At 37.4% G+C, this 26689-nt stretch overlaps 1 protein-coding gene across 1 annotated transcript in view; it reads right to left on the bottom strand.

Moving 5' to 3' along the window:
• The window catches only part of ASXL3 (ASXL transcriptional regulator 3), a 174875-nt gene that overhangs the window by 65716 nt on the left and 82470 nt on the right, over window positions 1-26689 (bottom strand). The window contains exons 5-7 of the mRNA XM_023543899.2: window positions 23708-23825; window positions 22608-22727; window positions 8858-9021 (exon numbers count right to left, since the gene is read on the bottom strand). Coding sequence (XP_023399667.2) covers window positions 8858-9021; window positions 22608-22727; window positions 23708-23825 — 402 coding nt within the window. The remainder of the gene's footprint in view (window positions 1-8857; window positions 9022-22607; window positions 22728-23707; window positions 23826-26689) is intronic.

Genomic DNA, 26689 nt, shown 5'->3' on the forward strand with positions numbered 1-26689 from the left:
AATAATAATAATCTATTTGGGAATATGGTTTTTCTTTATTATGTTAATGAGGTCATATCAGTGTAGGGTATGTCTTAAGGCAATCACTTTTGAGGTACAGAAAGAGCAGACCAGGCAGAGAAGAAGGAAGCACATAGAGAAAGATTGGTGCCACCCGGAGATCACCAAGGAACCCAGGAGAGAAGCTGAGAGACAGGATTTTCCCCCAGAGGGGACACAGAGAGCCTTCCCTTAGAGCCAGTGCCCTGAATTTGGACTTCTAGCCTCTTTAACTATGAGAAAACAAAATTTCTACTTGTTAAATACTTGTGGTATTTCTGTTATAGCAGCATTAGGGAAGTAAGACACTATTCTTTCCTCAACCCACTAGAATGTGCCTACATCGATATCATTCAACTTTCTCAATAAGTCTGTCAGTCAGGAGTCCTAGCAGGGACAGATGGCTCATTCAAGTTAGGATCATTTGAAGAAAGCAGATTCCAAAAAACCCATTGCCATCGAGTCGGTTCCGACTCACAGTGACCTTATTGAGTTTCCAAGGCTGTAAATCTTCACAGAAGCAGACTGCCACATCTTTCTCCTGCAGAGCCGCTGGAGGTTTTGAACAGCTGACCTTTTGGTTAGCAGTTGAGCAATTTAACCACTGTGCCACCAGAGCTCCTAAGAGTAGAATAAAGTGACTATATATAAAAGTATTGTCGGGGTGTAGGGAAACCACAGAGGGCAGTACAGTAAACTGAGCTAATAATGGAAGATGGATATTTGACCTGAAGGGTGAGGGAGGAAGGGCTTACCAGAATTCGGACAGAGAGAGGACCTCGAGAAGAGGATATTCTGACAGAAGCTTGTCAGTGGATGTAGCCTGTGCTGACCACACAGGGCAGGAGCAATTCACACCCCTTTTCCTCCCTCTAATCCCTGCTGGGGCTCCCCTTTAGCTGAACCCAATCAGAAGCCTGAGGGTCTTTCCTTCTCCCTCCTGAATAAGCCAGGCCTAAGCTTAGAGCAATGTAGACCCGTGTTAGAGAGGAGGCAGAGGGAACCATGAGGGCCCAAAGCAGGATCAGAGCCCAGTGGGGTGCGGCAGGCATCCGTGTGGAGGGGAGGCCTCATGAGGAGTTGCAGAGTCAGAGCACGGCAAGGGATGCATCACACAGAGGAGTGGCCTGGTGTGCAATGTCAGAGCTCAAGTAAGGGTGGGTGAGGGGGGCATGTCACTGCGAGTCAGAGCCTGAGTGGAGAGAAGAGACCATCCATATTGGAAGGCTTAAGAGTCAAAATAGAAGACTGGCTACCTACAAGGGGTTGACCAAATATTTAGATAAATTAAGGATGATAGTAGCTGGGTTTCTTACTATCAGAGAAGTGACTGACAACTACAGAAAGGATAAAAAACTAGAATGAACCCTGGAGTGCTGGATTAAGATTGGAGTAATCAGTGTGAACTGATGTTGTTGTTAGGTGCCATCAAGTCAGTTTCAACTCAAAGAGACCCTAGGTACAACAGAACAAAACACTGCCCAGTCCTATGCCATCCTCACAATCCTTGAGTCCGTTGTTACAGCCACTGTGTCAATCCATCTCATTGAGAGTCTTCCTCTTTTTTGATGACCCTCTACTTTACCAAGCATGATGTCTTTCTCTAGGGACTGGTTTCTCCTGATAACATGTCCAAAGTATGTGAGACGTAGTCTCGCCATCCTTGCTTCTAAGGAGCATTCTGGCTGTACTTCTTTCGACAGATTTGTTCAATATTCTTTGCCAACACAAACACAATTCAAAGCCATCAATTCTTCTTCCACCTTCCTTATTCATCATCCAGCTTTCACATGCATATGATTGAAAACACCATGGTTTGGGTCAGGCATACCTTAGTCTTCAAGGTAACAAAGATGTGAACTGATGGCTTACAATATATTAGAGAGATACAGAAATGAAGAGAGATATAAATTCCACTGTGTTTATATATTGTGAATAGGCTCATGTACTCTCTTCTAGACAATGTTCCTTGTTCCCATGACACAGAGGCAGGAGAGGTGTCCTAGATCTGCGAGCAGCAACACACTAATAAGAAAGAACACACCTCTTACCCAATCTTGATTTCTAAATATCTTTCTCGACTAAAGGGAGCTAGAGAGCTCCTTGGAGAAAGAGCTAATTCCAGGGCTGGAGTAGGAAAGGTACAAGATGACACTGGAACACCTTGATGTGTTTAAAAGGAAGGAAGCATTCAAAGAATGATGGAGAAATGTCAAAGGACAAGGAACCAGCTTGAAGGGGCTCCCACTGGCCAAATGTGGACAACTGAGCATCAAAACAAAGACAGTAAGAGTAACCTATTGAGATAATGGGAAACAATGAATCCATGCAAATATAAATTAATAAATTGAGAAAGTTTAAGGAAGGATAGAATATTTACAAGGATTAAAAGTACTTCCTCTCAAAATACTATTCAATTACAAACAGGAGAGGAGGAACTTTACAGTAGACAAGGTGGCAGATATATCTCAATTAAGTGAACATCAATATCAGTATCGTAACAAATCAAAATTATGTACTATCAGAGAGTCCTGGACAGAGCTGGAGAAAAATGTAGAAAAGAATTCAAATTCACATAAAAAGACCATACTTAATGTTCTGTCAGAGACTGAGGGAACCCCCAGAACTATGGCCCCCAGATGCCCTGTTAACCCAGAACTGAAACCACTCGTGAAGCCTACTCTTCAGACAAAGATTAGACAGGACTATAAAACAAAAAAATAATACACTTGAGGAACATGCTTCTTAGTTCAATCAAATATACGAGACCAAATGGGCAGCTCCTGCCCAAAAGCAGGATGAGAAGACAAGAAGGGGCAGGAACTGGTTGAACGGACACAAGAAACCCAGGGTGGAAAGGCGTAGTATGCTGTCACATGGTGGTGACTGCAACCAATGTCACAAAACCATATGTGAAAAACAACAACAAAAATTATGTACTATCTACTATACGGAGAACACAGGATCATTTACGGTATTCCTCCCAAAGGTACATACTTGGAATCTCATCACAAGCAAACATCACAAATTGGCTTATAATCTTCAGAAGTATCAAGACCATGCAAATCAAGGGAAGACTGAAGAACTGTTCTAGAATGGAGACTACCTAATTGCAACAGCAGATTCTGTCCTGGATCTTCTTGCTAAAAAATGACATCATTGGGACAACTGGATAAACAGAATAAGGCCTGAGAATCACATGGTAATAATGATAGCTAGTAATTTCCTGATTTTGACTGGCTGCATTGTGGTTATGTATGAGAACATATACCCTTAAAATCACAATATATTGGCACGGGTTCTTATCAGGCTGGAAACTTATTCTCCGTCGTATCTTCAAGTTTTCTAAAAGTCATTGATTATTTAATTAAAAAAAAAATTAAAATAAAAAACAGAAGGTACAAGCCCTCCTGATATGGTAGTCCATAAATGGTTTAGCCTCCTGGAGATCAAAACAGAGCAAAGAAGGTTGTAGGGTGGTGGGTCTTAGGGACAGAGGAGAAGACACCCTATTCATTCCCCAAGGACCTCCTAATGTCCATCTGACACTGCTGCCTGTAGGTGATCTCCATATTGACAACCACTCAGGAATTTGATATTTTCTATTTCCTCTTTCCTATCCATCTTCTTATCTACCTTCACTCACAAATACATGTTTTCCTCTGGGACAACTGTCATGTCTCCTAATCTCATCAGATCTCACAGCTGAGACAATAATCTTTGTATATTTTATCCCTAATCCTGTCTTCTCCGGTCTCAAAACCTGAATATATAACCATTTTCCAGACTCTTCATAAAGAAAAAATTTCTCAACTCAATGTGACAAATACAAACTCATTACATACCCCACTTCAGTGGGCACTGTTGGTTGCCTACCAAGCAACCTTTCCCATACCCCTCCCCATGTCACATCCCCTAAACAAACTTCCTAAAACTCACATTTTAAAAGTATCCCTGACCTCTACCACAACCTACCGTTTACTTCAGGGGATGGTGGGCGCACTCTTAAGCTCCAAGGGTAGGTCTCATTGGTTTAGGCTAATTTGCATACCCCATTCCCTTTACTAAAGTCATTGTTTAAGAAATGGCCATATGACCTAAGTAATAGTCAGTGTAAATCTTGTGCCTTTTGCTTGAAATACTGGGATAGATGTACTTTCCCCATGCATGTGAACCAAGAGGCAAGCACCCTTATTTGGTTTAGGTACCCATCCTATCACAAAGGGCCTCTGTTTTAGAATAAAGCCAATTCCAACAGAAAAGTTTTAAAAATTAATCGATAAATAATAATTAAATAGGTCCTTGATAATAACTTTTTTTTTTTTTTTTTTCTGGTGGTGCTGTAGTTAAGCATTCAGCTGCCAACCAAAAGGTCGGCAGTTTGAATCCACCAGTTGCTTCCTGGAAACCCTATGGAGCAGTTCTACTCTGTCCTATAGGGTTGCTGTGAGTCAGAATGGATTTGACAGCAGTGGGTGGGTTGATAATAACTGAATCCCAGGCTTAATAATCAGAAGCCTACCCTAGCCTCGATACTTCTAGTTATCTGAGCCAATAAATCCCCTTTATATTTAAATCACTTTGAGTTGGATTTTTTGTTACTTACAGTATAACGTGTGAAAATAAAAAAAAAAAAAAACCCCACTGCCATCGAGTCAATTCTGACTCATAGCGACCCTATAGGACAGGGCAGAACTGCCCCACTGGGTTTCCAAGGAGCGCCTGGTGGATTTGAATTGCCGATCTTTTTGGTTAACAGCCGTAGCACTTAACCACTACGCCACCAGGGTTTCCATAGTATGTGAAGGGGAGTAAAATTAAATACCAAGCTAGATGTGACAATGTTATAAACACAGCTAGGAAGAAGTAAAAATTCAATCTAAGATAAACAGTCCGGTAAAAAAAACACAGAACCAAAAGTACAAATGTACAGAAACAAAACAGCCAGAGAGGTTGGCTTAATGACAGTTGGCACTGGTAAGAAAAATGAGAAACTGGGATTCTCATGTTGTAAGGATGTGATAATGGAATGAACTGCAGGTAATTATGGGTCCAGAGTAAGAGGCCTTGAAGGGCTGCTTCAGGGGAGAAATTTAGGCAGAAGCCTGAGGGTATTGAAAAAAAAAAAAAAAGAGAGAAAAACAAGGAAGCTGGAAGCTTGAAATTTTGGCTAAATATACAAACTTTTGTACATGTGTAATTCTTGGGTGTTTGATGTAATTGCGATATTTCCCTCTGACTCAAAAAAATCTGTGTAATCAGATTCACGCTTCCATGCCTTCTTTCCTTGTCTCGGCCCAGGAAACAGTGATTTTTATCCCTAGTTTGATATTGATAAACTGGGTTGAAGTAGCAGCCGTTTTGGTTGTCTGCTGAATCAACTCGCCTGCTCCATTCAGCAAGGTAAGAATTTTGAGCCCACCTTGAACAGGGCACAGAGATGAAGCTCTAACTTTCTTGTTATCATGTGCTGACAGGCCCACAGGGCCTCTCTGTTCTGAGAAGTCACCCTAGATAAAATCTCTAGTTGCGTTCTAGACCTCTAACAACCTCACCCCACAGGCAATCTGTCATTTATGCCTACTCATTCTGGGTTGAAAATATGTCCGGAATTCATTCTTTTCATATCCAAGGCCAGTACCTAAGGTCAGATCCTATGGAATATCTCAACTACTGCAGTTGTCTCTTAACCAGTCTCCCTGAGTGTTATCTCTCTGCCTATCCAATCCATCATTCCCAGGGCTACTACTTCCTACGAGAACGAATTTTGTTTATCCTTTGGATTCTCTTCCCCTCCTCTATGTCCAGTCATTAAACTATTTGTTATTTTATGCATGCTATTTCTCATTTGAAAAATAATTTATGATAACCTCTGATTTAAAAAAAAAAAGTTCAAAGAGCTTAGCCTGCAACCAGGTCATCAAAGTTGTCAACCATATTCCCCTTCAGCACAGTATTCCACTAATTTTCCCTTTTAAGATGCTCCAATCATTCTGCACTACTGAACATTCTGGAATACAACAACCAACAAGTCTTTGTAAATGATATACTCTCACTATGTAAAATTTACTTTCCCTTAGCTCTACTTATGAAACACCTACCAGCCTTTCAAGGTCCAACTTAACTATCCTTCTACCATATTCTCCAATGCTACTTTCAGATTAAATTTCTTCACCTTCTATGTCTTTGCAGGGCTCTCTTTATACTTCTATTGACCATTTATGGGACTCCTCCTGGTCTTATACTAAATTTGGCACAGATTTCTGGTTATTAAACTTTTTTCACAGTACTGAGCATCATGTATATATCTCAGTGTAAAGGTGGTTTTTCTCTTCTACTTGCCTGCTATTCTTCCACTAGATTCATCCTTGTAACCTCTGTATGCAGCAAAATATGTAGCATACAATAGATGCTCAATAAATATTTTGACTAAATAAATAATTTCTCAATGGACTATATGTTATTTGATGACAAGTGTTGAGCCATGGAAACCCTGGTGGCATAGAGGTTAAGTGTTACAGCTGCTAACTAAAAAGTCAGCAGTTCAAATCCACCAGGTGTGCTCTGGAAACTCTACGGGGCAGTTACAGGGTCACTATGTCTTACACGGTCGCTATGATTCCTAACTGACTCCACGGCAATGGGTTTGGTTTGGTTTTATTGTACCTTATTCATTTTTATTTCTCACTGTGACTAGAAAGAACTGAGTAACAAAAACTCCTACAGGCTGAATAATATATTGAATTTAGACTCTGGCCCCTGAAGCATTTGACTAAACCTAGGACAATCTGTAATTTCTTCATTCAAAAATGGTTCATTGAACACTTCGTGTATGCCAAACCATTTCCCAGGAGCTGGAGGTAGGGTTGTAAACAGATAAACTACGCAGATGTTGAAGTGGAGAAAACGTGTAAGCAAATAAATCAGCGCTGCAAAAAAAGTTTCTTTTGTAATGACTCAATCATATTCTCAGTCATACAAGCTTGAAACTTGAGAGTCATCACTGGCTTCTCCCTATACCTCGCTTCAAATGCTATTTTTCAAAATGTAAAACTGCATCCTGATGACGACGATGATTGCATTATCCTCCTCCTCTTGGATTTCAATGCTATTCCCCAAATTCAAGCCCTCATTATGTCTCTTGGAACAACTAAAACTGCTTTCTAACTATTCCTTCCCCTTTCATGCTTCCCATCCCTAACATTAGCATTCAGTACTGCCAGAATAATCTTCTTCAAAAGCCATGCTGTTATTACATTTTGTTCTACTCAAAAGCCCTCAATGACTTTGCATTGCAGACACAGGGAGACACTGCTCAGATACTTCAGCCTCATACTCAAGGAGTCTTCCAAAATCTGGTTCCAATCTGTTTTTCCAGATTCATTTGTACTGTTCTTCCAACAAGCTAGACTTCCACTATATTAACTTTTGTTTTTTTGTATCTTTTGAACTTTCACTTAGTACTTTCCCATCCTTTTTATTCAAATTCCCGTCCTTTTATATCTCAAGGTCCAATTCAAGGATTAAATTCGTCTCTGATTTTTCGCTTCTGATTAATGAAAGATCAATATACTTTGTGCTTTTCCCCCCTTACCTTAATCATTTCTACTTCGTTGTTTGGTTATTTACAAATATAGTTTATGTGTCCAAAACAGAGAACATTTAGTCATTCTTTCAATAAACATTTAACAAGCATGGACTGTCTATTATCCCAAAGCACCTAGAACATGCCATTTTCATAGTAAATGCTTAACAAATTTTTGTTGAGCGAAGGTAAACTCCCTGTTAAACAAAATGTACCCCAAATCAAAATAATCTTTTTCTACATAGGAACAATAATTACCACCAAAGAGATACATAAGAATGGTAGCAAAATGCTGCTCATCTTATTTTAACTATGTTAAGAGGTGGTTAAGTTAGTAGAAAACAGAATCAAAGAAGAAGCTAAAAAAACTTATTCAAAGTAATCTGGAAATATTGATTCAATCTTGGCCACTTTAATTCATGGATGTAGGTATCACTTTGAAATGCAAATTCATAAACGCACATGTATTATGTTCACCAACTGGAAACTATAACTGTCAACATTTATTGAAATAAGAATCAGAAGGAAGTTTTCCTAGATGCCATTTAATAATTTTTGTAGAACTTAATAAAAGTTTATGTGATTAAATTTTTTTTTCCTTTTATTTTCTAAGGAAACAGTTTGGCATGATTGATGCCTGCTATTATGGGCCTGTATTTGTATTTCCTTATTTTGGAAGCTTTTCAAAAATATACTTATAACTCAAAGCATTTCCAGTTACACTAGAAAAAAAAGATAAAAGGTGATTATTTATAGGCAATCTTATTCATGATGATAGACTCTCAGAAGGCAACTGGAAACATAAATTTTAAATGCTTTTTGGAAAGAGTTGAGAATAAAAACATTTACATAATTTCTTAGAAACCCTGGCTTTTTTATGGCTGCACTCCAATATTCCCTCCGGGCAAAGGAGCAGCTACTTCAAAGATTTATTTGATAATGGAATGTCTGATTTCTTTGTTTTCCCGTCCCAATGTGAGTAGGTCTGTTGTTTTCACTTGACACCATAATTTAAAATTTGAGTCGACTCATTACTGAGACTAAAAAATGGTTCTGTTTTGGCAGATTAAACAAAGAAACCGTTGATGGCAGCAAATATATACATAAATAAATTACATAAATATACTACATTATTACAAACGGTCCATCCATCAGTCATCTTCCAAAACGGCCCTGACACATCATGGTAATATAAGTAGTAATTGATACCAAATGTTTAAAACTTCCACTTACCTGTCTGTCTACTTCTGGAAGCAAAAGCAGGAGGTATTGTTGGAAATGCTGAGGTAAGGAAGCAAACGTATGTTTATTTATTAATGCTCTCAAGTTAGTGTTGACAAGAATAGATCCTGGGGTTTCTATGTCAATGTCCTCAGCTTTGGTCCATTTCAAGTGTCCTGTAAGAAAGAAGCAAAAAGTATGAATTTACCATAGGTTGGGGAAACAAAACACAATACACATACAAGTTCAATAATACATTTAATTCTACCCCTTTTAAATATTTCAAAATGGAAATCTCCAAAGCTTTCATTATGTTTTTGTCTTGCCTTAGTGAGCTTCAATTTTCATCATGTACCCTTCATTCTATATTTTAATCCAACCTAGCACCAGGTCCAGATAAAGAAGTACTTTAATTATAATCTTTCAATTAATTAGAGTTTTAAAAACTTTGAAAGCACAAACTCTAACAACTGCACCTTAGGTAGATTCTAGGATTGATGACAACAACAAGAAGAGTGCTGCTAATTTTAATAAGCATAAATGATAGCAATAAGAACTGTGCGCCTCCCATGTGCCAGGCAGAGCGCTAAGCACTGGAAGATTTTCATTCAGCATGTTTCTGAGGGTGATAATATAAAGTTTACCTGTAAGGTCTGAAGTGCAAATATGTTCTCAAGGATAATTCCACAACTCAAGGCACACTGGCCTCCAACAAAAGGCTGTATGTATATTCACAACTCAAAACTATGACACACAAGAAAATAATCTGCTATAACGGACAGTGAGCTGATACAAACAGAACTGTTACTCTTAGTTACTTGAGCTAGGAGAATCATTTGAATGAGATTATAACAGTGTATGCGTTAAATCAGTGACCAGTAAATTGTGCCTTATGAACTAAATCCAGCCCAATACCTATTTTGGTAAATGAAGTTTTGCTGGAGCACAGACATGCTCAATTGTTTACACACTGACTATGTTTGCTCTTGCACTACACTACAGAGCTGAACAGTTGTGACAAATCACACAGCCAACAAAGTCTAAAATATCTCTTCTCTGGCCCTGGACATAAAAAGTTTGCTGATCTCAATTTTGGATTGTTAAAAACAAAAGAAAGAATAAACACCATTATGGAAAAAAACAGGACATTATGAAAAAAATAAGAGGCAGATTTGAAACAAAGCTAGACAGCTAGATGAAAAAATTTACTGTTTATAAATCTTAAAAAAAAATTCAATAAATACAACAGAAGAAATTTCGAGTAAATAAAATATGAAACCAAAAAATAAACAAACAAAAAAACCCACTGCCATCGAGTCTATTCTGACTCACAGTGACTCTACAGGACAGGGCAGAACTGCTCCATAGGCTTTCCAAGGCTGTAATCTTTATGGAAGCAGACTGCCACATCTTTCTCCCGTGGAGCAGCTGGTGAATTTGAACCACCAACCTTACAGTTAGCAATCAAGCGCTTTACCACCATGCCACCAGGGCTCCTTATTTAAAGTCAAGGAAAATATGTAAAATTCAGTGTGAAAAATGATTAAGACAAGATACCACTACACACCTATTAGAATGGCTAAAATCCAAAACACTGACAATGCCAAACGCTGGCGAGGACGTGGAGCAACAGGAAGCTTAATTCACTGCTGGTGGGGTGCAGAATGGTATAGCCATTTTGGAAAACAGACTGACAGTTTCATACAAAGATAAACATAGCCTTACCATATGATCCAGCAATTACTGCATTTTTACACAAGTAACATGTGCCTTCTACGTTTGTTTGCCAACTGCACTCTCCCCCGATGAGGTATTTTTATAACTGCCGCTATGCCTATTTTTTTTTTACGTGTTGCCATAAAAAAATTAACATAGCGTACTTTTCAAAATACCTCGGGGCGGGCGGAGGGGGGGGAGTGCAACTGGCAAACAAACATAAAAGGCGAGTGTTATTTGTGTAACAATATGGTACTTCTGAGACATTTACCCAAATGAGTTCAAGACTTATGTCCACAAAAAAAAAAAAAAAAAAACCTGCATGCAAATGTTTACAGCAGCTTTATTCATTAATAGCCGGTAGTTAGAAGCAACCAAAATGACCTTTAATAGGTGAATGAGTAAACAAACACTGGTAAATCCATATAATGGAATATTATTATTCAGTGATATAAAGAAAAAAGCTAACAAGCCACAAAAAGACATGAAAGAGCCTTAAATGCATATTGCTAAGTGAAAGCCGCCATTCTGAAAATCTGGGTACTATACGATTTCAACTATATGACATTCTGGAAAAGACTAGAGAGACAGCAAAAAGATCAGTGATTGCCAGGGGTCCAGGGAAGGAGTAAGGGAGGTGAAGAGGTAAGGAACAGGGCATTTTAAGGACAATAAAATAATTCTGTGTGATACTGCAATGGCGGATACATGACTTTTTCCATTTGTCAAAACTCATAGAACCGTGCAACACCAAGAATGAACCCTAATGTAAACCATGCACTTTAGTTAATGATAATGTATCAATATTAGTTCTTTGGTTATAAAATAAACAAACAGGTATATAAAAAGATAAATAAATAGCATTAAAAAGTCAGAAAATAGGATAAAGAAAAAATTAAGAGAAATATAACAAGCAATCAGAATATAGAATACATTCTGATTTTCTGAACCAAAAAAGCACAGAGGATGCCAGGAATGAAATATTTGAAGAACTAATGGTTGGAATTTTTTTTTTATAATTGAAAAAATATATAATTCCTAAGACACAGCAAAATACCATATCTTATACAATTCCTACATCTGGTATATGGAAATCTTAAAACACCAAAAAGTAAAAATACTATCTTAAAATCTTTTTAAACATACATTACCTCCTATGGGATAACAATAAGAATTACAGAAACCTTATCAGCAAAAAGATAATGGAAGACAACAGAATATTTTCAAAGGGCCCAAGGAAAATAAGTGTAAATCTAGAATTTCATAACTATGTCACTCAAAAATGACAATGATATAAGAACATTTTCAGTATTTCAAATTGAAAGTCTGTTCCTTAAAAAGTTTTGCTGAAATAACCACTAGTGGATGTTTTTAACAAATAAAGAAGTTAAATCAGAAAACGAATGAGTGGGTTGCAAGAAATCAATGGTAAATAGACATGAGTAACTCCAAACACTGCCTGTAAAAAATATTATAATGACTAATTGGGGTTAAAACAAATAAGAAATAAAATATTAGACAATAATTTCATGCAAAATGGGAAGCTGTTGTTCTTTTTGTTAGGTGCCATCGAGTCAGCTCTAACTCTTAGCAGTCCTAAGTACAACTGAACGAAACCCTGCTCGGTCCTGATCCTCACAATCGTTGCTGTGTACGAGCTCACTGTTACAGCAACTGTGTCAATCCATCACTGAGGGTCTTCCTCTTTTTTTGATGACCCTGTACTTTCCCAAGCATGAACTCCTTCGCCGAGGACTGCTGCCTCCTGATAACATGTCCAAAGAACGTGAGACAAAGTCTCACCATCCTTGTTTCTAGGGAGCATTCTGGTTGTATTTCTTCCGAGACAGATCTGTTTGTTCTTCTGGCAGTCCATGGTATAGTCAACATTCTTCACCAACACTGTAATTCAAAAGCATCAATTCTTCTTCGGTCTTACCTATTCATTGTCCAGCTTTTGCATGCATACGAGGCAACTGAAAATACCATGGCTTGAGTCAGGTGCACTTTAGTCTTCAAAGTGACATCCTTACTTTTTAACACTTTAAAGAGGCATTTTACAGGAGATTTGCCCAAGATGGAAAGGTATGATTGAAATTAGAGCACTAGAAAACCCTGGTGTTGTTTGAGAATAAGATAGAGATATGGATTCGTTCTTAACTTTGTTAAAACTCTATAGGTAGCCATTGGGGGAAAAAAGAAAAACACTTTTAACTTCCAAATAAATGGATGGAAGGAAACCTAATCAATCAAATGGAAGGTGGAAATACAGAAAAAAAATGAAAACTAAAGTAAAATTAAGTCCAACAATTACAATAAAGATAAATGGATTTTCATATAAGAAAAATTAACAAGAACCAGTTATGAGTTGCCTATAAGAGACACACTTAAAATAAGAATCATATGGAAAGGATGGAAATGAAGAGATGAAACAGAAATTCAAAGCTACAAAAAAGAAATGCTGTAATATTAACATCAGACAAAAGAGATAGAAGTAAAAAAAAAAAATTACTGGAGATGAGAAAGATCATTCCTTAAGTGTGTAAAGATAATTCGCTGGAAAGATAAAATAACCTTGAACTTGTATCTTTTTAAACAACACAGCCTCAAAATTATACACAAAATTAAGAGAATTAAAAAGAGAAACTGACATTGCACAGTTTCTCACAGTAGAAAGTATTAACATACTTTTATCAGAAACTGACAGATAAAGCAAAAAATTGTCTTCAGAATACAGAGGACTATAAAATCTCAATAATCAGTCTTGAACCAATGAATTTAACACAAGGCTGTGTACCAAACCATTAGAGAAAGCAATTTCTTTGTCAGCATTCAAGGAACATTAAGAAAAAAAAAAAATTGACCAGTGAATTTCAACAAATATTGGAGAATGATATAAACTCCCCTGTTCTTTGCCCACGAAGAAATAAAATCAGATACCAGTTAACACAAAAATAACAATTCCTAAACTCATATTCCCATTATATATTTGGATATTCAAAAGCATACATCTAAGTACTTCACAAATCAAAGAAAAAAATTTGCAATGGAAATTATAAAATATCTGGATTCTAAATGACAATAATAAAATGTGTAAAATGGAGCTCAACTGGTTTTACAGACAAATTACTTATCTAAATTATACATATTAGAGACTGGGAAGAGATTGAAATTTTAAAGGGTAATTGTATAAATCAAAGTTAATTGTATAAATCAAGAAGTTAATAAATGAATAACTGAATAATTTCAGAAAGACAAAAAAGTATAAAAACATGAGCAGAGATTCATGAAGTAGAAAAGAACAAGACCAAAAATACCAAACCCGTCTTTTTTGTTTTGTTTTTCAATTAGTCTAATCAAATAGATTTGTTGGCATAAACAAATATGAATAGGAATAAAAGGTGGGAATATAATATTAGATAAAGTATACATTTTACAAGCAGATCAAATTCTAATTAAAAATAGGTTTTAAAAAGCATTTTACATAATAATATGATTTTTGCCAATATCTTTGAAGATAAACTGAATTATTTTAATTTCACAAATTTCTAAATTTAACTTAAAATTAGAAAACTTAAACAGACTTGTAAAATTTTTTTAAAAAATGAACCAACAGGCAAAAAATTTCCCCCATACATAGTAAGTACAAATTATAAATAGCTGTAGAGATAAATTTTATCAATACATCAAAGAACTCTTGCATCATTTAATTTTTTACATATTCCAAAGAATCAGAAAAGAAAGCTTTCAATTAACTTTATGATGTTAATATAATCTTTATTCCAAAATAAGGACACACAAGGATAGTATGAGAAAGGAAATTTATCAGCCATTCTTCGCATAGAAAAAAGAACAAATGTACTATCTATATTGAAAAAAAAAAGGGTAAATCAGGCACACTCCTAACATTTGTTAAATCAAGGAGATGTGTGTATAGGTGTCTGTTTGATACATTTTTCCACATGCTTGAGTTAGTAGTTCACAATTTAAAAAATATTAGACTGTAGAGAAAGGATCAGGAAGAAAATTCTTTTCTCAGCAATGGAGGAAAAGGCAAAAGAGGGACAGAGAAATGTTAAAAAAAATAAAGGAAAGGAATTTACTCAGTTCTTGTTATATGGCCTAAATAGTCTTCTATAAAGGAGTAGAGGTCATTGACTAGACTGATTCCCACTGGGAGGAGTACTGGGGAATTGAGAAAAATGTGAAACTTTTGAAACATATACAATAAGCAATTTAAGATGTAGGACGTATGCTGCTGGTTGCCATTTAAAATGGTTCAAGATCCTTAAGAATATCATAGAAGAGAAGAAACCTCAAAAGAAGCACATAGTCTCTATGACAAGGCCCAAAGATCTATTTAAAAGATGTCCACTTAAGCAAAAACACATTTTATAATCCTGGAACAAAGATAAATTTGTTGCCACACAGGATGTTTAATTCTATTTTAATTATCTTTACACAGGTACTCTTAACTGGCTTAAGAACAATCCGATTATATCTGATTGTCTTATCTTATTAAAGCTGGTTCCTCATCTCCCTGAAGTACCCAGAGGAAGAAAAGACGCAGTCATTTTAGTGTCTAATACCCACATGTTTAGCAGACAGAGTCTATGGTAGCTGAGGTAGGACAAAGGCTGGTGGGGAAGCAACAATCCAAATTACCACAGTAAAAGTCTATGGTATCTAACAATGCACTAGGTTGGCCGAATGATAAAAATTGGGGAAATGTATCCCATTAGTGTCAGGGAAATTCTCTATTATTTTGACCACAGGGAGCTCTAAAGCCACCATTCTGAGTAAAGGCTGCAGACTCTGGAGTACTTGTTGATTGGTAGGTAGCCTGTGGGCTGAACGACTTCAATTTCCTAGAAAGGAACCCACAAAGGATTTATGTACAACATGTGTACAGACAGAGACGACACCCACTCAACAAGGGGAAGGAGGCACGTGCAACAGGAAGACCAGGGCCTTTTGCTACAAGGCAAACAGCCCAAAGAATGACAGAAAGAGGCCTTCAGGGTCTCAAAGAAGTTAGAAAAGAATAATTCTGAAATAGAGCCCTGAGAAGAAAAATCAGCTCTCAAAGAGCAAAGTGTAAAGGAACAACTATATCAGAGGACAAAATCTAGTCATCTAAGACATGAGTCAGCATAGTCTTCAAGAACAGAGAGACTGTAAAAAGCCTACTGGGGAGCGTTACATCCACTAAAATATAGTACCAGGGTTAAAGAACCATGGGGATTTGGTTGTAAAACAGAATGTAAATGTTATCAAGCTAAATGTTTTAAAAAAAATAATATAACTAAAAAAAAACATGGAGTAGGAGGGAGTGTCAGTGACTTTATTTTGCCATCTTTGATAACATGCTGTCCAACTGAAATGAACAGTTAAAAAGATAATCACTTCGATTTCAGTTTTTCATATTTTTAGAGAGAACTTTTAGAAATAAGAATATCCTTTGGTTAAGAATTTGGTTTTTTTTTTTTTTGGTTTTACTTCTATTCTTTATTATTTAACCTAAACTTAATTTAATTTAGTACTTTTAATTAAAATGGTATGATACGATTTTTCTAAAATGACCTCTGGCTATAGATACACACTAAGAGATGCCAAATAATGTTTATAGAACACTGCAGATAATTTTTCAATGATAGGATTTGAAGTTATTCAAATTTTATTTTTATTCTTCTGCATTAATTTATTTAAGGAACATGAAACATTTTATAAAACCAACAAAGTCGTAATTCTCCACTACAAAAAGATTAAACCAAATAGAATATATTGGAACGAATCCCAGAAGTTGGTCTCTATTAAGGCATTTATTAGAACCCCTTTCTTCCATTAGTAGCTTAGGTTTGTTTAGCGAGCACTTTTTAAACTCCTACTCTGCGATTGGGTAGGAAGACATACAATTAAAAACTGGCTTAGGTCAAAGGCCCTGAATTCAAAGAACATACATTTCAGCAATGGAGAGTGTGAGAAATTAAGGAATACAAAACAAGTTGATAAGACAGTATTTATCATTAAACAATTTTTTTTTTTTAAGTTCACAATAGATGTTCTAAGTGTTCTGAAAATGGTGAGATGATAATGCACTAAGGTTTCCTTCAGAAAACTTCATGGGGGAGATCTTAAATGTCTCTCATCCTTTGCTAAGACAAGCAGAAAGGGTATTAAGACAATTGATTAGGCAAGAAAAACACATACTTCAAACCTCATTTACAGCTAGCACCTACCCTTCATCCCCGGTAGCAGTTTCTGCTGCCTGGTTACTTGGTGGAGCCCAGGCAGTGTAGTGATTAACAGCCTGGCTGCTAACCAAAAGGTCAGCAGTTCAAATCCACCAGCCACTCCTTGGAAACCCTCTGGGGCAGTTCTACCCTGTCCTGTAGGGTTGCTATGAGTTGGAATTGGCTCAACAACAATAGATTTGGGTTTTTTTCTTTGGTTATTTGGTAGTCTAGTATTTACTGTTATAATAATTTTCAAAACCTGTGATAATAAAAGAGACCTTGTACATATTGCTAGCGCTTGTTTTATATCAGAACAGTAGTTTCCACCACGCATGATTTAGAAATGGGAAAGGGACCTGCAAGGTTTTTATTTCGCTTGTTTTTTATATCATCAGAGAAATACTACCAAGATCTATTTTTTTTTTAACTTGTATTCATGTGTCCCATATTACCAATGTCAAACAGAAAGCTACTCAGAGGAATTTTCTCATAGTTTTCATCCATAACACTGGCCAAGAGCAAAGAAACAAGATCAAAATAAGAGAAAACCTACATACAAACAAAATAAAACAAAAAACCACAAAAGCAGTAGATTTCCATGCTTAGTGATATATTTCTCTTAAGAATTTCAAGATTACCATCAGAACTAGAATGGCTGAGGGATATTTAAATTATATATCTATCCATCTATCTATCCATCCATCCACCCAAACATGTATCATCCATCCATCCACCTGAAGGGGAAAACAGACTCTGCAAGGCTGAACATGGCTGCTCTCACGCTCTCTGTTAGTTCACTGCTGTTTTCCAAACCTCTGTTATGTGACCTTGCTGAGGCAGTCTTATATAACTCTCTGGCTTGAAGACACCTTTGTCCCTGACCACTATAAAACCTCTGCCCCCCTCTCCCCCCACCCCCCACTGCTGGGTACGGAGATCTGGATCTGCCTTGGTCCTCCTGTCACTGGGGACCACTGCCTCAGTATGTAAATCTCCCTAATAATAAAACTCCTTTGACACAACACTGAAGTTGCCTGCCTCTTTCTTTTGTCTCTAAGCACCCTTCAATTTTGCAGGCAAATTTCAAGTTATCGGTCCATGCCTGGACTCTCTATCATCTGTCTATCTACCTACCTACCTACCTACCTACTTGCCTATTATTGTATTCCCCTAACCCTCTCCAGGGAAGAAGAGCATATGAAGGACTCTGAGGAAGTCTATGGTGTGTCCATTATTGTAGAGTCCTCTGGGAAACACAGTGGGATCCATTGTGCCTTAGGCTATACTCATTACATTTCAAGACACAAAAAAACCAAAACAAAAAACCTGTTTCTGTTGAGTCCATTTCAAATTATAACAACCCTAAGGGGCACAGGGGTGGGATCAACTTTCTCTGCACTGGATCTGTAGCTAAACATCTGTTCACAAAGAATGACTGTCCCAAAAAGCAAAGGATCATTTTTATACAAACAGATGTAAGTAGCTGCACTACTACACTAACTCACTTATCCTGACAAACTTCCTAGCCCGCTCTGTTACTTAAAAGTAATTCATTCAAAAATGCATCTAGCACCTACCAAACAGGAGGGATGTAATGGGCGCTGTGAGGACTACAAAAATGGAACTACTGTTCCCAAGGAGTTAGCAACTTAACTAAATATTATTCTGATTCCAAAATGCTTCACAGCACATAGAATCTTCTATTCTGTAAGGTTCCTAAAGTCATAAACCTGTTGCCCTCGAATTGACTCTGACTCATGGCAACTTTATATGTGTCAGAGTAGAACTGTGCTCTGCAGGTTTTCGATGGCTGATCTTTCAGAAATAGATCACCAGTCCTTTCTTCCAAGACACCTTCGGGTAGACTGAAACCTCCAACCTTTCTGTTAACAGTCAAGCGCATTAATTGTCTACACCACCCAGGACTCCTAATATCATTTGTTGCCGTGTGCCGCTGAGTTGATTCCGACTCATAGCGACTCTATAGGATAGAGTAGAACTGCCCCACAGAGCTTCCAAGGAGCGCTTGGTAGATTTGAACTGCTGACCTTTTGGTTCACAGCCGCAGCACTTAACCACTACGCCACCAGGGATTCCTTCATTTTTATAGGGCTGGGTATATAAGAGAGGTTTAATAACTACTGACTTCATTTGCACAAAATAAGCCATTCCACTCTGTTGGTTGCTAGGCTAGTCACAGTTCCTTCCCAGTAATCACCTTCCATTTATTTTTGACAGATATTTACCTTAACTGACTAATTTTAAATCCCAATTTCTTTCTCTTCCTGTTTGATTTAGACAGGATCAACCAGTCAATCTTAATAGTTATAAGTGCTCCTTCCATGTGTAACTAGTGTACCTGCATTTTAACACCAGTGATGGACTCATCATGTCATATAATGCAATATGTAGCTCCTGGTGGTGCCTACAGGCCTAAAACACAGGCTAGATGACTTGACATTCAAGCCATATACATAATTAATGGTTTAGGCTTTGGGGCTGGATATGCCTTGGCTTGTACCTTAAAAAAAAAAAAAATGTTGCTGTCAAGTCGATTCTGACTCATAGCCACCCTACAGGACAAAGTAGAACTGCCCCATAGAGTTTCCAAGGAGCGCCTGGTGGATTCGAACTGCCGACTTTTGGTTAGCAGCTGTAGCACTTAAGCACTACGTATTTTGGGCAAACTCCTTAAACCTTGTGGGCCTCAGTTTCTTCAGCTGTAAAATGGAAATCATTTGACTGCACATAATTAACAAAAGGATTAAATGAGACAACTTATGTCAAACTATCTAGGCCATTGTATTACATATGGACAGTAAATACTATTAAGCTCCATTCCTCCATTAAAATAGCTTCATTATTTCAACTACTTGGTAGTCTAAAACTAAGCAGATTGAAAAGAACACAGTGGTCTCCTTTATTACCATTTTAATTTGCTAACAAGTCAGCTGAAGTACTTTTGACAGAGCACAGTTTTTAACATATACTTAGTGGCATACAAGATTTCCTAAGAGCAGATCTGCATATCACCTTTATATATTCAGTTGACTCCCAATTAAAAAAAAAAAAAAGGTTCTGATTCTGTAACTACTTACTTGAGCATGAGCATCCAGGAAACAATGACTGGAATTCAAGAAACCCTGACTGATAATCTGAAGTACCTGGGAGAATCCTGCTACCATAGTATACCTTTGTGGGTTTTCAGACCTTAAATTAGCTAAGTTAATAAATGGTGAGACCTTCTGTCCCAACAGTTAAGCACTCAGCTGCTAATGGAAAAGTTGGTGGTTTGACCCCAAGTAGCAGTTCCACAGGAGAAAGTCCTGGCAAGCTGTTCCTGTGAAGATTTAAACCAAAATCAAACCTGCTTGCTGTTGAGTCAATGCTGACTCAGAGTGACCCTACAGGACAGGGTAGAACTCCCCATAGGGTTTCCAAGGAGTGTCTGGTGGATTTGAAGTGTCGACTTTTTGGTTAACAGCTGAGTTAATCACCACGTCAGCAGAGCTCCATACCCTGTCAAGATTACAGCCGAGAAAACTCTATACGGAAGTTCTACTTTGTCACATGGGGTCACCACAAATCAAAAACTGACTTGACAGCACCCACCACCAATCTGTGCCTTGAATTTCTTAAACTCTGCATACGGTTTTGACTTTACTGAGGGTGGCAGCAGGCCATTTTTTTTTTAATTGTGTTTTAAGTGAAACCTTACAAATCAAGTCAGTCTCTCATATAAATAGTTACACACACCTTGCCATATACTCCTAGCTGCTCTCCCCTTAATGAGACAGCGCATTCCTCCTCTCCACCCTGTATTCCCCGTGTCCATTCAACCAGCTCCTGTACTCCTCTGCCTTCTCATCTCACCTCCAGACAGGAGCTGCCGACACAGTCTCACGTGTCTCCTTGAGTCAGGAAGCTCACTCCTCACCAGTATCATTTTCTGTTTTACAATCCAGTCCAATCCCTGCCTGAAGAGTTGGCTTCGAGAATGGTTCCACTCTTGGGTTAACAAAGGGTCCAGGGACCATGACCTCCAGGGTCCCTCTAGTCTCAGTCAGACCATTAAGTCTGGTGTTTTTATGAGAATTTGAGATCTGCATCCCACTGTTCTGCTCCATCGGGGATTTTCTGTTGTGTTCCCTGTCAGGGTAGTGATGGGTGGTAACCAGGCACCATCTAGTTCTTCTGGTCTCAGGCTGATGGAGTCTCTGGTTTATGTGGCCCTTTCTGTTTCTTGGGCTCATCGTTACCATGTCTTTGGTGTTCCTCATTCTACTTTGCTCTAGGTGGGTTGAGACCAGTTGATGCACCTTAGGTGGCTGCTTGCTAGCACTGAATACTCTAGATGCCTCTCATCCAAGTGGGATGTTAGAACATTTTCTTAATACATTTTGTTATGCCATTGACCTCGATGTCCCCTGAAACCACGGTCCCCAGGCCTCTGGTAGCAGGCTGTTTTTAACTGAAAGTCTCTAACCTTTAAATTACTTGGAGGGTCATAATGTGATAGTTTTTTTGTTTTGTTTTTGGGCTTTTTTAAAAAGTGTATTCTTTACAGATAACTCTCCCTTTGTAGTTTTCTATTACAGAAGCTGCTCACCTTAATGTAGTTACAACACTGACAGGATTAGGAAAAACCATGTTAGTGTATATGTAAGTGCAGTTACACAAACACATAATGGGCAAGACAGCTATACAAATATTTGAACTTGGAACTAATGCTACGTTTAAAGAATTTACAACAAAAATGAACTCTGCTTTCTAGAATCTTTTCTCTAAGGGTTTAAATATCCTAAACAAGGGCTTTTTAATTGTTAAGTTATATTCCTAGTATTTACCAAAATCCCTAGTATATGGTAGGCAATCAATAAATCTTTGTGGAAAAACTAATGGATTACAATTTTGCTTAGTTATTTACAAACAGATAAACTCTGTAAATAAGAACTATCCTAAGTTGCCAAGAAAGTAAGTAGCAGAACCAGTAACAAAGTTCCGGTCAATAAAATTATAGTTTCTACAAATCATTTTACAAGATATTAAAGTGATCCAGGTCATTATCATTACCCCTGTTCACAGGTGAAGTAACTAAGAAAGAGAAATGAAGCTATTAGGTCCAGGTCATTCAACAAGGCAGGGATGGTCTAGAATTATAATGTTCAGAGCAGAATATGTTTATTTATTATTTTCCTTTTTAGTTCACATGCTCCTTTTTCTCTAAATGCTGCTGTTGGATTCCACATGAAAAGTTACCAGGAAGGAAGACTTCAGAAGAAAACTTGGTGCTGACTTGCAATATTCCTAGGCTGTGTCTCTCACACTTTTCAGCAATTTTATACCATTTTTTAGACAGGCACTACTGAATATTTCAAGCAGCAAAGACCAAATGCAAGGCAGACCACTGTTACTGAAACAAAACCCAATGACAATATACTCTCCAGTTCAATGGACCCTTCATGAAAGTTGTCTTTTTCCCAATACGATGTGTTGCAATGAAGTAAAACCCAGTAGCAGAGACAAAACCTTGGGCTGTGATTAAATAGAATCATGACTTAGCAGATATTTGAATATTTATATCATTTTAAATCTCTTCAGCATCACTCACACATTTACTAATAAGCTCAATACAATACAATTTTAACTATAGTATTTCTTTAGCATCCTTATTGATTTTAGACAAATTGGAAAGATTTTTACTTCCTTGTTTATCTAATAAGAAAAACCTTCTGGAAATTTTCTGTAGTTTCATTTGAAAAAATATAAATCTCCAAAACATAAAAAGTCATAGTCTATTGAACACTCACCTAAACCAGACTTTTTTAATCGTTTTAAGTGCTGACTTGTTTGTTTTCCAGTGGGAGATTTTTGCCCATGTTTCATTTCTTTATCTGAACTGTCTGCTTCACCATTTTTAGATTCGGATCCTAAAAAAGGAAATGGTTATTATGTCATTATCTTCCTCTTCCTGTCCTTGAAAAGAAAAATCTAAAATTGTTTTTAAAATCATAGATCTAATCTCCTTTTCTAAGAGTGAATATACCACCTTTGGCTACAATCTGATTCCCCTATGGGATATAAAGAGAAAAGACCAATAAATCAATCGAGCAGAACAAAAAGCAAGAGCAGATGGCCTAACAGTGGAGTAAAAAATACGTTCATGGATCTGATAGCTTTGAAAAGAAATACAGCCAGATCTTTTGTTTAAAAAAAAAAAAAAAAAAATACACGAATAAGCCTTAACAGTATGATACCACTTAGAGACAATGCAAGACAGAGAAAGAACAAGGAAGGAAAAAGGGAAGCTCGAGGAGAGGGAGCAATCGTACCTTTACAAATAACTTTATGTTAAAGTATGAACAGAAAATGCAAACAGCGATCTATAATGAATAGAGTGGTGTCTAGCTGATAAAGTGACAGAAGGTAAATTAGGAGAAAAGGTCAGGGCTGCACTGAGGTGAGAACGTTGCCAGAACACAAAAACTAATAAAAGATTCCTGATTTGGCAGCAGAGTACTGAGGAACACATTCACACTCAGGGAAGAAAGTGTCAGATGGCATTCCACATCTGCATGTGGTCTACCATTAAAGTTCAACGTTCAGACAAAAGCAGAAGCAACAACAACAAAAATCCACCTAGCATTACTACACGTTTTCTTACACCTACTGACATTAGCAAATAAAGTCATTTGATGATGAGCGAGCTGGTGGAGGGGAATCATCTGTGTTTCTGAATTCCTAAAATAGTCAAAGGGATGAAAAAAAAAAAAAAATTAAGCCAAACCTCAAGTGGAACTATTACTCAGTTTCAGGAGAAAAATAAATACGTAAATAATAATATCTCTCTCAGTAAGGAAATCTCCTTAGGGAAGAAACTGGCCAAGCACACAATATTTTAGCTCTTTACCTGAAGGCGAATCTGACTGTTCATCAGACACCTTTAATGGTGTCAAAACAACACGAGGAACAGTCTTGTTTACCATCATTGAGACTCCATTTCTTCTTTTCTGCTGCTGCCTCAAAGCCTACAAAACATGATAATAAAATATAACATATATATATGACCAAAATGATTTCTTATAATTCCATTAAATGATCTATTTGCCCAGCTTCACCCAGAACCTCTTAAGAGACTTCAATTCCACAAAGCCACTAATTGTCAGGATTCTTAATAGTCACCTTCCTGTCATTTTCCCTCAAAAGCATAAAATCAGGCTTTGGCAAAGGGTATCAAACTGGGGCCACTTTCGGCCCAATTTTGACAACAAAGCAGCGCTGAACGGTTTTGTTCTACCTTGGCAGCCTGACTTGATAGCCCGTGGACTTTGAAACTCTGACTCCCAAGTAAAATAAATGTAAAATAAATGTTTCAAAACCAGGATAAAAATATACGTGTCTGCACTTCTCTCGCAGGTGCGTCCTCTCCAGTGCACTGCTCAGTCAGTCAAGTTAATACCGGGTGTCATCAGTCTGTACAGCACGCACCGACTACAGTACTGATGCACTCACTCAGCCGTGGGGAGTACTGCACAAAATCACTGAACATGGCAGGAATCATTTATTTCTGTGAAGGGAATCAGTCCTAATCTTGGAAACCTTGCAGCACTTGGCTTCTGTCTGCTTGACTTTGGGCATTAACCTTCAGAACACGAACATGACAGCATTCCGGCAAATCCCGGAAAATATCGATAAGACAATCTCTCCAAATGGGACTACTTTGTGTTTCATAAATGAATCAAGCACAGTGATGATAATGTAATAAAAGGCATTTAAAAGTTTTGAAATACAGCTTATCTAGCTGATCGCTTTACACAGAAAATCACCTGTAATAAAAAGGGTCTTAAGCACACGAGACTGAACAGCCATTAAACTCAAAGTGGCAGGAATGCTAAAAGTCCTCAAAAGGTTAAAAGGCTGGCCGCAGACCGTCTCAAACCCTTTTATTCCTGGTTTCTATCAAATTTACAGCATCCCGGTTACTTGATTTGATGTTCTTCGACCAATAGTTGTCAGGATCTCCTGAAATACTGCACCGACTACATATCCCCTTGCTGTCAGAAACAATGCCATTTTATTTGGGAAGGGTATTCACTCTATGTCCAACTTGTTGATCATGAGACTTAGCAAATCAAATGATGACAGAAGTGAAAAATTAAATGCCATTGAAATGAGAGTGGACATACTGAGATGAGACTTGAAACCACAAGTGAAAGTAAATGGCTTGGGAAATCTATTACAAGTGATAGAGTTGTTAATGATAACACAAGACATTGTCCCTCCGATTCTTACATTTATTGAGCATTTATGAAGTGCCAGGTGCTATCATGAGACAGGAGATACAATGATGAATAGGATCGTCCTCCTCCTCACCTTTAGTCCACTTACATTAATTTATTTAATGAGATCTTGTGTGCTATAAAATATTTAAGACATTTACTCTTTCTTTCTTCAAGGAGTGTACATAATTGCATAAATCTCTCTGGCTTGGTGTTAGAACTCAAAGCACTTCATAGGCATTAACCTAAAAATCCAACAGTAAAACAAAATGAGACAACACAGCCCTTTTAACTACACTTCAGTTCATCCTGGTCCACTCTGTAGGGCTTCCAAAACAATAAAGCCTGTACAAAGATTGATCAATTTTTAGGAGTCTGTACATCACAGGGAAATCCTGGTGGCATAGTGGTTAAGTGCTACGACTGCTAACCAAAGGGTCTGCAGTTTGAATCCGCCAGGCGCTCCTTGAAAACTCTATGGGGCAGTTCTACTCTGACCTATAGGGTGGCTATGAGTCAGAATCGACTCGACGGCACTGGGTTTGGTTTTTTTGGTTTTTATACATCATAGATGTCAACTACTCCCCTTGGCAATATAATTAGGCATGTTTTAATCTTCATTTCATATGTGTGTGTATGAGGGAATATTTTAGAAAAAACCAACAAAAAAAGAAGAAATAAACTAGAGCCCTAGAAGCTGGACTCGAAAGGCCATGAAATAATGAGCAGCAGAAACTCTGACCTCAATTTCTAGAGCTGAGGGGACTTGCATTAACACAGAATCAGAAAAACCCGTAGTCAGACAGAAAAAAAGAAAAAGCATGACCAGAATAACATAATGATAATAAGGATAATAAAAACCCAGAGCTATTTTTAAAATATTTATTTTGGTGGCAATATACACATCCATTCAAAATCTCCACATGAACAATTCAGTAACATTTATTACGTACGTCACACTGTGTCATCATTCTCACTTTCTCTACCCATATTGTTTCATCACCGTTAATTTAGGTTCTCTGCCCCTTAAAGTACTTAGCTGTGCATTAGATTAACTGTCGTCAGATTAAGCTCACATATACAACTCTTTATAAGAGTACTATGCTTAGGGCAAATTGTTTTTATTAACTGGGCTAAACTGTTATTTAACGAGGGCTTCATGGGATAGTTTCCATTCAAAGATTATTTCCAGGCATTAGTTTAGGGGGTTTCCACAGTCTCAATGCAGCTTTAAGTCTAAAAAATCATAGCTCTTCTTAATTTTAAAGAGTAAAGATGGAGTCAAGGCAGGAGTAAAGGAATGCTAATTAATACTGAGCCTTATTTAATGAAATTTTCTATGTACTTCATAGTTATTCAGAAAATTGAAGCAAGCATTATGTTTAGCTTCAAACAATTTCTTGGGGCTAAAACAGACCCAAAGCTGTTGAGTGGATTCCAACTCATGCTGATTTTATGCATTACAGAATAGAACTATTCCATAGCGTTTTCTTGGCTGTAAACTTCACAAAAGTAGATCTCCAGGCCTTTCTTCTATGGTGCTGCTGGATGGGTTCAAATCACCAACCTTTAGGTTAGTAGTTGACCACAAACTGAAAAGTCTTTGCTTACTA

Source organism: Loxodonta africana, chromosome 11 (genome assembly GCF_030014295.1).
Source record: "Loxodonta africana isolate mLoxAfr1 chromosome 11, mLoxAfr1.hap2, whole genome shotgun sequence".
In the NCBI taxonomy this organism is placed as follows: domain Eukaryota; kingdom Metazoa; phylum Chordata; class Mammalia; order Proboscidea; family Elephantidae; genus Loxodonta; species Loxodonta africana.